The sequence below is a fragment of the Zosterops lateralis genome (assembly GCF_965231275.1).
Source record: "Zosterops lateralis genome assembly, chromosome: 9".
Lineage (NCBI taxonomy): Eukaryota > Metazoa > Chordata > Aves > Passeriformes > Zosteropidae > Zosterops > Zosterops lateralis.
Genome location: NC_139769.1, coordinates 16583020 through 16597040, shown reverse-complemented (window position 1 = coordinate 16597040; position 14021 = coordinate 16583020). Strand labels below are relative to the sequence as shown.

Here is a 14021-nt window from a genome sequence, read left to right as displayed (position 1 = left end):
CAGCGGGGCTTTGATGGGCAGTGTTCCTCTGAATGGAAAAAGGCATTCTAGCAAACGGGGCAGAACCACTGAGGTTCACATCCCAGTTGTGCTTAGATGCTTTTTCAAGAGGAATGTGTAGGTTTTGCTTTACGTTTTCAAAATAGCTTTAGTCTATAATTTTCAGCTGTGACCAAATTGTTGTATTCCTCACAAGTTAGTCATGTATTATTTGGAGGGGTGTGTGCCAAAGGGGGCCAGACGTGAGTCTGAAGAGGAGCTTCCTCTGACAAACAGCTGCTGAAGTTGAGTCTTGCTGAGAGGACCATTGCTGACACACGTGCCCAGAAGGTCTGGCCTGGCTATTGATTGCACAATGAAAATGCTGGCTGTGCAACAGCTTTGTGATCAAATGAGCCCTTCACTGGGAGTGAGGAATGTCTTGGACCACGTTGACTTATTTTCCTGTACTGTTGTGCTGCTGTCTGCTTGGATAATATGCTGTCTCTTAATATGTTTTTAAAATATGGCAAAGCAATAGCAGCTGCTTTTTAAATGGACTGGGTGACCTAAAAATGCCCAAGTCAATTGAATGATTCTGGTTTCATTTTCTTTTGGTATTGTTTGACCAAACTGATCACAAAGCTGCCTGAGATGCAGAAGACTTCAGCTGAGGTAGTATGTTGTTGAGAAGTACAAAATGTGTGTATTTTATAAGTGTCTTTGAAAATCTAGGAATGGATGGAGAATGTCCCTTTTTGGATCCCTGATTACTTTTTTTTTTAAAAAACCTTATACGGGAGTTTCAGGAAGAAGTTAGGAATTTTGCCACAGAGTTCAGTGAGTTCAGAATTTCACACTGTCTTCAAAACACTCTTTACAGTACTGAATATACATAGGATTGGTTTCTGACGGAGTTTCTGGGCAAGGCTTCACATAAATATGTAGTAATAGTGATTTTGCCAGTGAAAATACAAAAAGGAAGGGAAAATTGATAGTTATCTCTTGTGCTATTAATTAGAAACATTTTTGATGGTTTAATGCAATCCGGTATCTTTCTATCAATTTGTGTTGTGTTTTGAAGGTGCTGTGAACTGTAGAAATGTGAGAAAGGATGTGCCTTGAGTAGCTCTTGGGTTAAGATGGGACAGAATGGTGTCCTGCAGAGGGGGATGTCTTGGGACTCAGCTAATATATGGTATAGCTACAGCCACAGTGGGGGCACTGCAGCAGAAATGACATTTTGTTGAAATTGTAGAGACGGATGAAGGTCTTTGTCTGCAGTGCTGTGGATGGAGGCAGCCATGCCAGAAATTAGCAAAGGGACAAGTCAGTGGGAGCACAGCTGTGGCAGCAGAAAGCTTAGCAGGGCAGAGCTAAAGAGAGGGCTAAATGTTGTGCTGGAGGTTCTAGTGCAGGTGAAGTGATGAACTTGTGCTTGTGTTGATGTCATAACTCTTAACACCTTAGAGTCCTGTAAAGCCTTTCAGTCTCTGAAGCAGGAGTGGGGAAGAGGTATTTGTGTGCCTCTAATGCATAGTCAAAGTTCAAAGCTTTCACTTGGACTCTGCAGTTCAAACCAGTGTCCTTCACATGAGCACCTCTCTGGTGAGCTGTTCTGACCATGCCTATGGTACTTGGGTTGAAATTTCCATGTGATACCTGCTGACTGTAGTTATGCAACATAAAATACCCAAATTCTTGGCAGCAGGGTTTTGGCATAAAGATCTTGAGTCCTGGTAACTCCCCACCAGTTTCCTTGAAAAATTTTCCAAGAACCAGAAGAAGTCTCTCATAATAGATACCCCTGCTGTGTATCATCAAGTACTGACAGGGATGTTGGAGCAACTGTAAATATAAAGGGGGAAATATTTATGCTGTGAGGACTGTGTTAATTTTGTACAGCTTCTCAGAGGGAACAGTAACATTCAGACTTGACTACCCAGCAGGTAGGCTCCTCAGCAGGTTCCTTCTGCTCTAAAGCAGAAACTGGTTATAAAAAAGATGATGACCAAGATGGTCCTGAGCAGTTTTTGTGGAGCTCTGGGGAGCTTTTTTCCAGTCTGTAAAACTGAGTTGTTTTTTTTGCTCAAGACTCAGTTTTTTCCTGAGTGTTATGCAAACAAGTTTAGTAACAGGGAATATATATACACTACGGAATATAGTGATGGAGGCTGCTGCAGAACCACGGTCACATAAACTATATTCTTTCTCAAGTTTAGGACTAGGCACATAAATTCGGCATTGTGTGTTTTGTTGCTTAGTCATGAGCATCACTGATGAGTGCAGTAATGCAAAATTACCTTTATTTGGAAAATTTACACATAAGCATTTCATTTAGTTATGAAAAAAGTTGATTTGGTGTTGAAGTCCTGTAGCTTTTCCCAAGGATCTGCACTTTCAGGGAGAAATGTAGGAAAATTCCATTATGTGGTGTAACTTATCCTGTAGTTTCAGCCAAAGGCATGGATAGATAGATCACCACTTCTGCATACAGCTCAAATGTTGTTGATTATTTCCATGCATGTATGGAAATAATAATGCATGTGTGTATTATATACATCTTTAATTTTCAAAGCTAAGGGAATAGCAACTACAAAGTCTGATAGTAGATGCAGTTGCAAAGAGTCTTTGCTTTTCTCACTAAGGTAGTGCTCTGTGTGCTCTCATGTGACTAAAACAACAGGAAGAAATCTGCATGAAGTCTAAAACATCTATCTTGTCTGATAGATGTTGGCTTTGAACAAATTTCTCTGAGATCAGTTGAAACAGAGTTATTTCTCCATTTCCTTATTACCCAAAGGACTTGGCCTAGCTATTTCTGAGATGAAGTTTTCAGAGTGTGTTATATGTATTGTATCATTCCCACTTTTAATAAATAACGAAGATTTTAAATAGCAAAAATTTTTTAAAGTTTCTAATAAGAGCCATATCTTTTACATTGGCTTGACGTTCTGGAAAAAACAGCCAGGGTACAAGCCTAAGCTGAGTGCTCCTGTTGGCCAGTGCAAGAGGATTGTTAATGGGTTTTTATTCTTGGTTATTTAAGTACGCAAACGACATTATAAGTAATTTCATCAATTTCATCTAGAATCAAAGAAAATCGGTTATTATTGGACATGGAAGTATGCTGGATGTACTTTATGCCATTAAAAGCTGAAAAAAATGAGAATAAAATTCAAAATCATATTTGTGAGATCACAACTTCAAAACTGGACTACTTTACTGAACTGAGATTACAGTATTTTTATTGTTTTGTAAGAAAACATAAACCCAGAACAAGGTAATTACATTTAATAGTTTAAACAGCTTATTATTAATTAGCAGTGATTACAGCTGAAAAGCCACAAGAATGAATGAAAGCTTTTTAATTGTTGTGAATTTATTAGTGATTCTAAACACCTTTTCCTTTTTACTTTCACCTCTCCATTTCTAGACAGAACACCAAAGCTGGAGTCTTGTAAAATGAATAATTTCTCTTATTTTCAGGTAACAGAACTAAATTGGCTCTGTAGCTGATAAAGCAAAGCAGTTTCTGTAGCTAAGAACATGACTGGCATTTCAGATCTCTGTCCTCCCATTAGAATTGAGAGCACTACCACCCTGCAGTTTGCTAAAATGAGATATTTCATTCTTTAGAGGCAGAAAATGGGGAGAAATGTGGTTCTTGGTAGTCTGTGGTACTAGTTTTCTTTACAAAATGTGTGAATACACTGTGTCTTCTGCTGGGAGGCCAGGTGGTGCCAGAGGTGGCTGCAGAGAGCAGAAGATGGCACTGCCTGGCTGCTGGCCAGGAGAGGAGCTCCTTTAAAGCAGCTTGGGTTTAGCACACATATGGATTTACTCAGTTTCCCAGCAAGTCTTAATGAAGCTGAACAAAGAGGAGCACAGGGATGTCCTCAGTGCTCCCAGAGCTGTGTGTGTGGGGTTTGATGTCTGGCACTGTGGGAACTGGAGACTCGTTTGGTCAGTGGCATTTCAGAATCTGGGGCACTCTGCTCGTGTACAGCCAGCTGTTAACTAGCTTTTTTACAAGTTCTTAAGTAGTGAAAAAGGCCTTTCTGCTGTCCTCCTGGATCTGAGACCAGGGCCTGGCTTTGGCTTTATAGTGATGGTGAACTTTTCAAGGTGAAATAAATGAAAAAAAAAAAGGGGCGGGGGGGGGGGGGGGGCGGCGGTCAAAAAAACCCAACCAACCAAACAAAGCACAAAACCAACCAAACAAAAAACCACCCTACTTTCTATTTTGGAAAATATTTTCAGCAGTAATAGGTACGTAGTTTTCAATTTGGTCTCTAGCTTTCATCTAGTTAGTTTACTGGGTGAATGTCCATTTACTCTACTGGTAATTTAATGGTTGTTTGCCACTATATAAGAATCATGCAATGAATTATACATAGTGGCTCTTCTCTATCTTAAATATCCTTTTAAATTGTCTTTAGGATATTAATTAGCAGCATATAGAATTCATTCCGAATTATCTTTGTCCTCGTTTCTATTTGCCACCACTGAGATTGATGGTTGTGTTCATGTTTGCTTCCTCTGTACTTTTTTTAGAGAGAGCTGTCATTGTCAGGGAACCTGCCTGTCACCAGTGTGGTGGGACATCAGCTTCCCTGCTCAGTCTGTGGTAGATCATCTCTCCATTGCAGACTAAAGGGCTTTCTCCCTATAACGTGGGATGAAGTATCAAGCTAAATCCTGAGTGCTTAAAGAGCTTATTAGGTGCCACAAAACCACTGTAATATCAGTTGCAAGTCTGTATATGCAAAAAAATGACAGGTTGTTCTGTTGTGTGTTTGGTTATGGGTTTGTGCAACATTGAACCCTTTCTAGAAGGGCAGTACTGGGATATGAGGAGCTGGGCAGGATGGACTTCCACCAACTCACCAACTACAAACTGGTTGTTTCAAAGCCACCTGGAACAGGTTGTCTCACTTCCATGATGTCCACTTTCCTCAGATCATTTACCCTGTGTATCTTTTAGTGTCTGAACATGGGCATTTTCTTTCCCTAGTAGATGCTAAAATTTCATTTGGAGTTCCTTCCATAAAGCAGTGTAGTGCTCACTTGTGTTTCTGGATTTGTTCCTACTGGTTCTTGTTTGTTTAGTTTTATTTGTTTTGCAGGCTAGGTTTATGCCCTTAACAGAATCAGCAGATGAGGTTTTATACTCTCAGCCAGCTTTGTAGACTACCATCTAGAAACCAGAAATCAGAGTTTGCTTTGCAATTCTTTTTATCTCCTTGTTCTCCAGCTCTCAGCTTAGTGGTTTGACCTTTTGCATAAGCTATTTTTCATCAGCATTTGCCAAGGTTTTCTTTTTAGCAGTGCTTTGCAAGCATAGAGTACAAACATTAACTATTTCATATTTTCTTTTCTCTGTGCTCCGTTGACTGACTTTTATGGAAGTAGATTAGTCTATAGTTTTGAGTCAAGATGTCTCAATGCTAAAAGTTATAATATATATAAAAATTACCTTTGATTCATTGTTTCAGATTCCAGGAAGTACTCACGTATTTCTGTGTTTTTTTTCTGTAGGTCACGTTACATTTGAATCCAATTTCATCAGTGCATATTCACCAGAAGCCTCTGGTGTTTCTTCTCAACTCTCCTTTGCCTTTGGTCTGGAAGCTAAAAACAGAAAGACTGGCACCTGGAATCCAAAGAGTTTTCTTTGTAAGTGTACACAGTCCTCTGGCCTGCTCTCTATCATAGCTGCTTGTCACATAAGACATGGAGTTAATGACATTCATTTGGAAATTTTTCAAACTTAGATTAAAAAAAAAAGGGAGTCAAGTTTCATTGTAGGGCTCTGGGGACCAGTTAGGTGGTAGGGCAAAGCAGTTTGGGAGAAGCAGCCAATTACTTGTTATGTGAATTTAAGGAGAGGAAAGCAAAACTGCTTTTCAGAATCTGCACATCGTATAAATATTAATACTAACAGCCATTTGAGCTCAAAAAGCTGTGAGGTTATACCAGATTGCCAGTCCTGATTGGAAGTCTAACAGTACCATAAAGCAAAAAGCCTCAGAGCAATTGGAAATATTAAGAGTGGATCGGAATTGTGTGGTCTGTGACCAAAACAGAAATTTGTGTGTATTGAGCTCAGTGTGTCCAGTTATGGTTTTTGTCTCTGCTGAAGCTTTGCTCTGTTGAAATGACCAAGCTAAGCACAGAATGAAGTAATTTTTATTTCTCAGAAAGACTGGAGCACTGCTTATAATGCAAGATCCAAATATTACCTAGTATTTGTAAATCATGTCCTTACAGTTTGCCAGGACATTCAAGTTTGCTATTTGTAGTGAAACAGACAAGTTGTTTGGATTAAATTTTTAATGCATGACATCATGTCTAATCATGAGTTGTCTTTATGAAAGTTGCAGCTTTCACTATGTTCAACTCTAATTGCAAAACTAAACTTGATTATTTTTAGCAGTATCCTTATAGGGCTTAATTTTGCTCCTCCAGCACAGCTGACAGTGGTAGGCAAGATGGTTTCTGCAGCAACCAGTGGGAACTTAGCTGTGTCTCTGTGCATCAGCAGGACAGGAAGATGGACCATGTGCAGCATTAGGACACTGTTGTCTCAGTCGACCTGGTGGTGACATGGTTAAGTGCACCAAGAGTTCTGTTGCTTGCTGGACACTGCAAACTTTCTGGAATTGTTTTTCCTGTCATCAAGGTATAAGAGCAGGAGTAGCCTTGATATTTTGAACACTGAAGGACTCAGTCCTGTTTCTAGTACAGTGTATTACTGATTGGTGCAAAGGATATGGACTTGCTTTTATTCTAAGGTATTCACAGTCTTAGGTTTTTCATTGTTGTTTTGGACACTCATGAGTATTATCTTCTTGTTGACCATTCCTGCTATGTGACCTTAATGCAACCAGTACAGTTCTGGTCTGCTCAGAAAATGGCTGAGGAACAACATGTGAAACGATAGTGTGACAAGTCCTCATTCCTCTCACGGACAAAAGAAGCAGGATCTTTCATCAGATAATAAAGCCTTGGACCTACTTTGAGTTTAGTTTTGATCTCCTACAGTGCATTATTGCTCCCGTTTCCTACCAACTACATTTTGTTCAGCTAGTTTGTGTTCTTGCTCTGCACCCAGGATTTTCCCTCTCCCCTTATCTTGCTCTGAGAGTGGAGAGATGGTCTGCTGATACCCATCCATTTCTGCTCAGTTGATTTTGCTGGAGTTCAGATGGTGATTGTGCTGAGCTTGCTTGGTTTGTCTCAGTGGGGTTTCAGCAGTCTGCATTAAGGCATAGGAAGAATAGGAATGTTCCTAAGACTCTGGCTGCCAAAACTGTACCAGGAGGTGAGTGTTTGCTGCAGACTATTTAAGGTGTTGAGGTGAGCAGCAGCAGTCATGATTCTTGCCAAACAAGACATTGCCTGACTTCAAGAATTGCTACTATAAACTTGGCCACTGATGCTGCAGAGAGGAGTGAACTGTTTCTCAGATGAAGCAGCAGGACCTGGTAGGTGCTATGGATTTGCTGCTCTGTTGGGGGGACTCAAACCAAATATCTCTCTCAAAACTCTATCTCTTAGTCTCTGCTAGTCATGGTAAGGGCTGAATGTTGTGCTGCCTTGTGCCATCCTGCCAGCCTGTGGTGCTGGGGTAATGCTGCTGCCTATGGGAGCTTACCTTTTTTGTTGCAAGGGACTGAACTGGCTCTCAGTGTTAACCCATCCTTAATCTATCTGAATACCTCTCCATAACAATTTTGGATCTCCTTAAGTGCCATATGAATTTATGTATTTTTCCTTCCACCATTTTAAGGTTTCTATTTTTCTTTCCTACAAAGACCTCAAAGAACAAGATTGCAGAATGCCAGGTACCACCATTACCTCTCTCTGTCATATGTCTCACTCTTAAAGTTCACTTTGTTCTTTCCCTAAGGTGATATTTTTGCTGTAAACATAAACTAACTTCAGTCTCTTACCATGGATTCATCAGCCTTCCCACTTTTCATGGCCCAGTTTCTCAGTAGCTAGGGCATCTTGGGATGATAAGCCATGAGGTTATGGGCTGAACAACTTCTTTCTAAATTTGGTCATCATCTGTTGCTTTTCTACAATTCGACTGTGCTCACAAGGAAAAACACATTGTTTTCCAAAAAATTTCTGAAAAAGCAGCACAGAATCATGTTGCACAGAAAACATGAAAAGTGTGGAGAAGTCCTAGCAGCACCTGTAGGCAAGTGCAGTATGCCAAATAGAGATCAAGGGGCTCTAGTTTTGTGTTGAGCTGTGCTAGTTTGCAACCCCTTTGAGAGTCTTTGTCCTAGGAAAGGTTGTCGCTTTCCAGAATCAAGGGTTCTTGTTTTGGGTGAGTTGTGGGGCAAAGGGACATACTGCTTCTGCCCTGGTTGCAGAGAGGTTCCCTGCCTCTGTGCCAGGGCCTTCAATGAGTTCCAGACAACTGACCCCAGGACTGTAAATAGCAGCTCCAAGGGCTGCAGAGTGCAGAGCATACTTCCTTAGCCTCTGTAGCTCTGACTTGTTGTCTCCTTAAATGTATAGCCAAAACAGAAAATTGAGTTTTTTGAATCATTAAAGGTTTTGAATTTTAAAAAAACTTTTCTAGTGCCCATGAATTCTATGCTCAAAACAGAACTCCATGGCACACATACCACAGGAGTGTCATAACTATTGTGTCTGTCTCTATGGAAGCCTCAGGCAAGATATTCGTTGGCTTTCCAGCTTTTCCTTCAGACTTTCCAAACAATACATTCATTCACAATTTTATTAATATACTGTATGTAAAGTATGAATTGCAATGACTTTCACTGGTTGAATCCTAGTTAGAACAGTAAGTAGTGTAAAGAAGTTTAAATGACAACTTCTGTGACTTGCTACTCAAAGACCACACTGCTAGAGCAAGATCCGAGTTTATAGTGAAAGAATCGTGGAACCATTAGTGAAGTCCTAGCTCTTTATTTATTTTTAATATTAGGGCTTTTTTCCTTGTAAAGTGTCATAATAAAGTTGTCAAACTGTTACAGGGACATGTACTTTGAGTAAGTAAATAACTAAATAAAAATTGAAAATTAATTGTATTATAAATTTCAGGGTTATTTCTAACAAAGGTATCTCCAGGATATGAGTAGATGGTGAATTGGAGCACAAGTGCTGTTAGTAGCATTGTACTGGTGGAGAAACCAAGACACACAGAGCTTGAATGGTGATTGTACTGGAGAAGAGGGTAGAGTTAAGGCTGTGTGTTCTCAGTGTCCTCATTAGCAAAATGGTCTGTTTCCTTCATTCTGTGAATTTGTTTGAGTTTCCATTAAAGCTAAGCTGCCCCAGGGAAGGATGAAAAGATTTAAAGCTTGTATCAGCACATATCCAAAATACTAGGAAAATACAATACTACTGAGTTGGGCTGGAGTTTAACTTCTTATCACATAGTTCGAGCATGGATTTTTGCCTTTGGCCTGGTCCTCCATTAGTTAAGAAGCTTAAAATGAATGTGGGAGAAAATCCAGGCTTTGGGTGCATGGCTATAATATAGGGGGAAGCACAAACACAAATTACCTTCTTGATAAACATTTTTTCAGTATGGACATGTAGATTTTATGTATACATGTGGTTTTGTACTTATTTTTATCATGTAATGCACATAGTTTTGCGCAGTGACTTATGTGCTTTATCTTCATGGAAACAACTTATGGTTTCATTTTCACAAGATATCTACTGGTGGCTGAACCTCACAGTGGAATAAATTATCATTAAAATTAAATAGCTTGCCCCAAACAAGCCAAAATTTATGTTGGGTTAGCATCAGGATTTTTTTAATGTCATGTTTTGAAGAGCTTTGTCCAAAGTGACACTGAATGGAAGCACAGTGATTCTCACAGAGTTACAGTACTTTGGAGGAAGCCATCATGACAGGGCATGGCTGCTAAGGGGAGCTGTGCTTCACTATTCTGTTGCTTGTGTTGTCATTTTGCTTCTTGGAGTGTTTTCCCCATGTCTGTAAAACATAAGGAACACTAGTGAGTAGAGAAGAGAAAATTTGGGCATCTTGATATAAATCTGAACAAAAATTTTCTGTGTGCACAGAGGAAGAGGAAGGAATATATGGTGTTTGCCTAGTGTGGTGTTAACAATACATTTAGCATGGACACGGTTATTTTTTCACACTCTGCATGAGTTGCTTTATATTGATGAGTGAAGTAGGTGATGCTGTGAAATTACCGTAACTTTAGTAAAATAAGTCTTGAGTTTATTTTCGTTGTGTTAAAAATAAATGTACCTTAGTATCATGACATTTCAATCCAAAAATACCTGCAATGGGTTAGTGCATGGACTACCTGACCTAAGTAACTGTAAATCATCACTTCAGTTACTGGTGCATGTAGTCATATTATCTGATTGTATATTCATACATGTCACAATAATACAACAATTTGGCATCTGGGCACTTTCTGTTCAAGTGTTAGTGGGGCTCATCACCTGAAGAGTATCCCATGGGTGGGAAACTCTGTTCAGTTCAGAAAGGGAAATGCTTGGCATCTTTGCATTGTTTTTCCTCTGCAGGGAATAAATGCCAAAATTGCATTATGAAGAGGGGTGGGAGAGGAAGTTGCAGGACATCTTCATCAGTGATTAGACTGGTTAGATTATGACAGATCACAGTTTTATGTAAGCTAGACAACTACTGTAGAAACTGCTTTTACCTGAGATCTTGATGCAAGTCAGTACTGCAGAAAAACATTACCAGACCTCTTCCACCACCCCACTTGTAAGTTTTCATACAGCAAAATAGTTTTCTTCCTTCCCATCAAGTCGTCATTTCTCTCCTTCCCTAAAACTAGTTTATTGCAAACATGTCTTGGCAGAAAACCAAAAGTTCTATGAAACTGCACAGAAAGAGGGTTTTATAGGTGCTACTCAGCAAGTAATTTTTTTTCTTTATATCTGGTAGCTTTTTCAATTGCTTTTATAGCCTAGGAATGTCTTTACTCAGCAAGTGAAAGTAGTGAGAATTAAATCAATGAGAAAAGATCCAAATCCTTTGTGATTTCCTGTTAGAAATCGCTGTTAGAATAGATCCAAAACCCCCTTAAATACCTACATATGTGATTTTATTTAATATGTTATTTAAAAAGTGATGCTTCAGCTTTTTCTGAGTTACTTATTCAGGCAATTGAATGAGTAAGAGTTATGGATAAGAAAACACTTAGGCAAACGAATAACCTTACTTGCAAGAGCTTGGAGTGAATGTGTGTTAAGGTAGTGAAATGGAAGAAGCAAGAGCAATAATGATAAATACAAAAACAGATCACTTGCTCTTGATTTTGAGATTTGAAAAGATAAAAGCTTTAAAGAAGACAAAGTGTGATAGAATGAAAAATTTAATTATTAGTCATTTCACTTGTAAGAAAAAAAAAGCCATGTTCTTATTACTTTAGCCAATTGCTGATTTATTTCTCTCACTTCATGAAAATATGGTTCACATATTTTGGGTCACTGCCACCAAACCACAGGCTGTTCTATGGTTTGCACTACATTTGGATGACTGACAAAACTCACTGAAAAACAAGTGCTATTTGTTTTCCTGTGCCTAGTATTTAACGGGAAATCAGGAGGCTAAATTTCCAATCACTGGTTAAACAGACCCAGATGTGAACACAGTACTCTGCTAGGAGAAGAGTGAGGAAGGATAGGAAATGCATGACTAGTGATAAATTTGGTATAAATAGTGACCTTTCACTATTCCAAGTAAAAGCAGTAGATTTTCAGTGTTGTGTAAAAGTGTGAAGAGGAATTTAAAAGGACGTTTACATTGCTGTAGAATCCTGAGTTTGGTTTTTTTAATAAATCTTCATCATTCTTCTACTCAGGAGCTGGAAATAATCCTGTAGTTGCCCTTTTCCACTTGGAAAAGTTCATGTTCTTCCTTCCCTTCCCCATACCATTTCCTTGCCTTTTGAAAAAAAATGTGAAAGTCAACATTTTGTGTCAAATTCCAAGCAGTGTTTAGTAAATGGTAACTCTTACTATGATTTTCACAATGATAAATTTCCCTGTAGACTTTGTCTCCTGGCATGATTCAACCCTGACAAAATACTGCTTTCTGAAGTCTATATAAATGGGTTAGTCCCAAAAATATTAGGGGGACCTCATGCTACATATGGTTGTGATCCTTATGTTCTGGGCAAAAGAGCAGAAGGATTTTCTCAGCAGTAGGAATGGCAGAAAATGACAGCATAGTAAATACATGCTTGAAAATGATGCATGTAAAAGGAGTTTAAGAGTACAATAACCTTAGTAAGGCATCTTTAAATATCATGGGGGGTTGAGGTTTTTTTTTCCCATTCAAGGCTTGCTTCAGGAAGACATTGCAGAGGAGAAGTGCTATTTCTGGCTTAGGAAGCAAGACATAGTACATGAAATGAATATGTAGAGTATGGTAAAAAAAATTCTGTATGTGTGATGTCCCAAAACAGGGAAATTTTGTGATATATAGCTATCCTCTGCTTTCACTGTAATCACTTTGGTTTGGGCAGAAATATTTCAAGAATACAACTTGCCAGTAAATTTCACAGGAAATTAGGCAGGTCCTTGTGCCTTAGTTTCCTTTTGTGGGACTTCAAAGGCCTGCATTTTTTTGGGAGCCTGGTTTGCTAAATGTCACAGAGTTCATACTAGATTCCATGTGATTTAAGACATCTTTCAGAACTCAAGCTTTATTGTGTGGTGTTTGTTTCAGCTTTGAGTGGCCTGTCTCTGTGGGTCATTGCTCCAACCAGAACTTGCGTTAGGAGTATGGATAGGCCAGATCTGGATGATGCTGCCTCTTGTGTCTCCTGCTGATCTTTCTCATTGCTGCCTCTGACTGATCCTAAGCATTCCTCCTTCTTCTGTTCCTCTAGGAGCCCAGACCCATCACTTTCAGAACCAAGACAGTTGGTAGTCAGGAAGACATCCTGGATTTTAGGTTAATCCAGCCAGCAAAAGTGAAGAAACAAAGACTATTCTGGCGTTTAGTGGTTGAGGTATATTCCCAAACTAATCTTGCAGGAGGCTGAAGGACCTGGAACAGACACCTGTGATGGTCTTTTCTCTTCTGTATGCTCGTGGCTCCTTCCTTTCTTTGCTTGCTTCAGTAAACAGGGGCTTAGCCAGTGGAAGTTTACAGAAGCAGGCAGTGGATTTTGGCAGACTGCTGGTTTTAGTGACGTGGAGATAATAAATCACAACAGGTTGTGTTACTGAGTCACTGATTCCAGTGGAAACTATAGCTGCTGTTGCATAGATAGGCTTTAATACTCCCCTCACTTCTTCCACTAAATTGCCTCTAACTTGAAACAGAATCCCTGGAAAAGCTTCTGCTACCGTACTTTGCTCATATCAAGCAAGGGTTACACTGAGTCTATTAAGATGTTGTTAAATTAATGTGAGATGAGTGGACAATTACCTGTGTGCAGTTAGTTAACTCCTGCTGAGCCTTAAACTTTGGGAACAGATTTCCCCTTTACATGGATTTTCTTATTTGTTTCTTTATCATTCTAGTAACCATTCCTTAGAGATTTTGAAAATTCCACTAGATTTGACACGGATTCAGCTTTGATAGAAAATCCCAGGATTTTCTTTTCTAGCTCTATAAAGATGTGCAGGAGTCTGCTCTCTGATCTCAAAGTTCTGCTTTCATCCTGAGAAAACATTGAACAGCCCGAATTATATGAAGATCTTTAGTAGCTGCCAAACTGAGTATCTCCTAGGAAGTTGAATTAAAATCTAAAGAGTAATTAAGATAATGCTGCTTATGTGTGTTTTCAAAAAAGTGAGAACTGGAAGTGAAATTCTGTAATGACTGCATGTGGTCTTGAGAACATTAAAAAGAAAAACTTTGTCATTGCCTGAAAACATCACCTCTGTGGCTGTAAGGACTATGAAATTTGATAGATGATTCACAAATGTGGCACGTAATTTCAAAAGCAGCATGTTTCTTACTCACTTGTTGAAGAGAATTGTTCTCTTAATTAAAGTAGGTTGTGTATGGGTTTATGAACAACAAA

General features: G+C 39.2%; 1 protein-coding gene across 1 annotated transcript in view; it reads left to right on the top strand.

Annotated features, from left to right (window-relative positions):
• TGFBR3 (transforming growth factor beta receptor 3) overlaps window positions 1–14021 on the top strand; it is a 113706-nt gene that overhangs the window by 57625 nt on the left and 42060 nt on the right. Inside the window, exon 4 of the mRNA XM_083867130.1 lies at window positions 5521–5658. Within this exon, the coding sequence (XP_083723256.1) occupies window positions 5521–5658 (138 nt within the window). The remainder of the gene's footprint in view (window positions 1–5520; window positions 5659–14021) is intronic.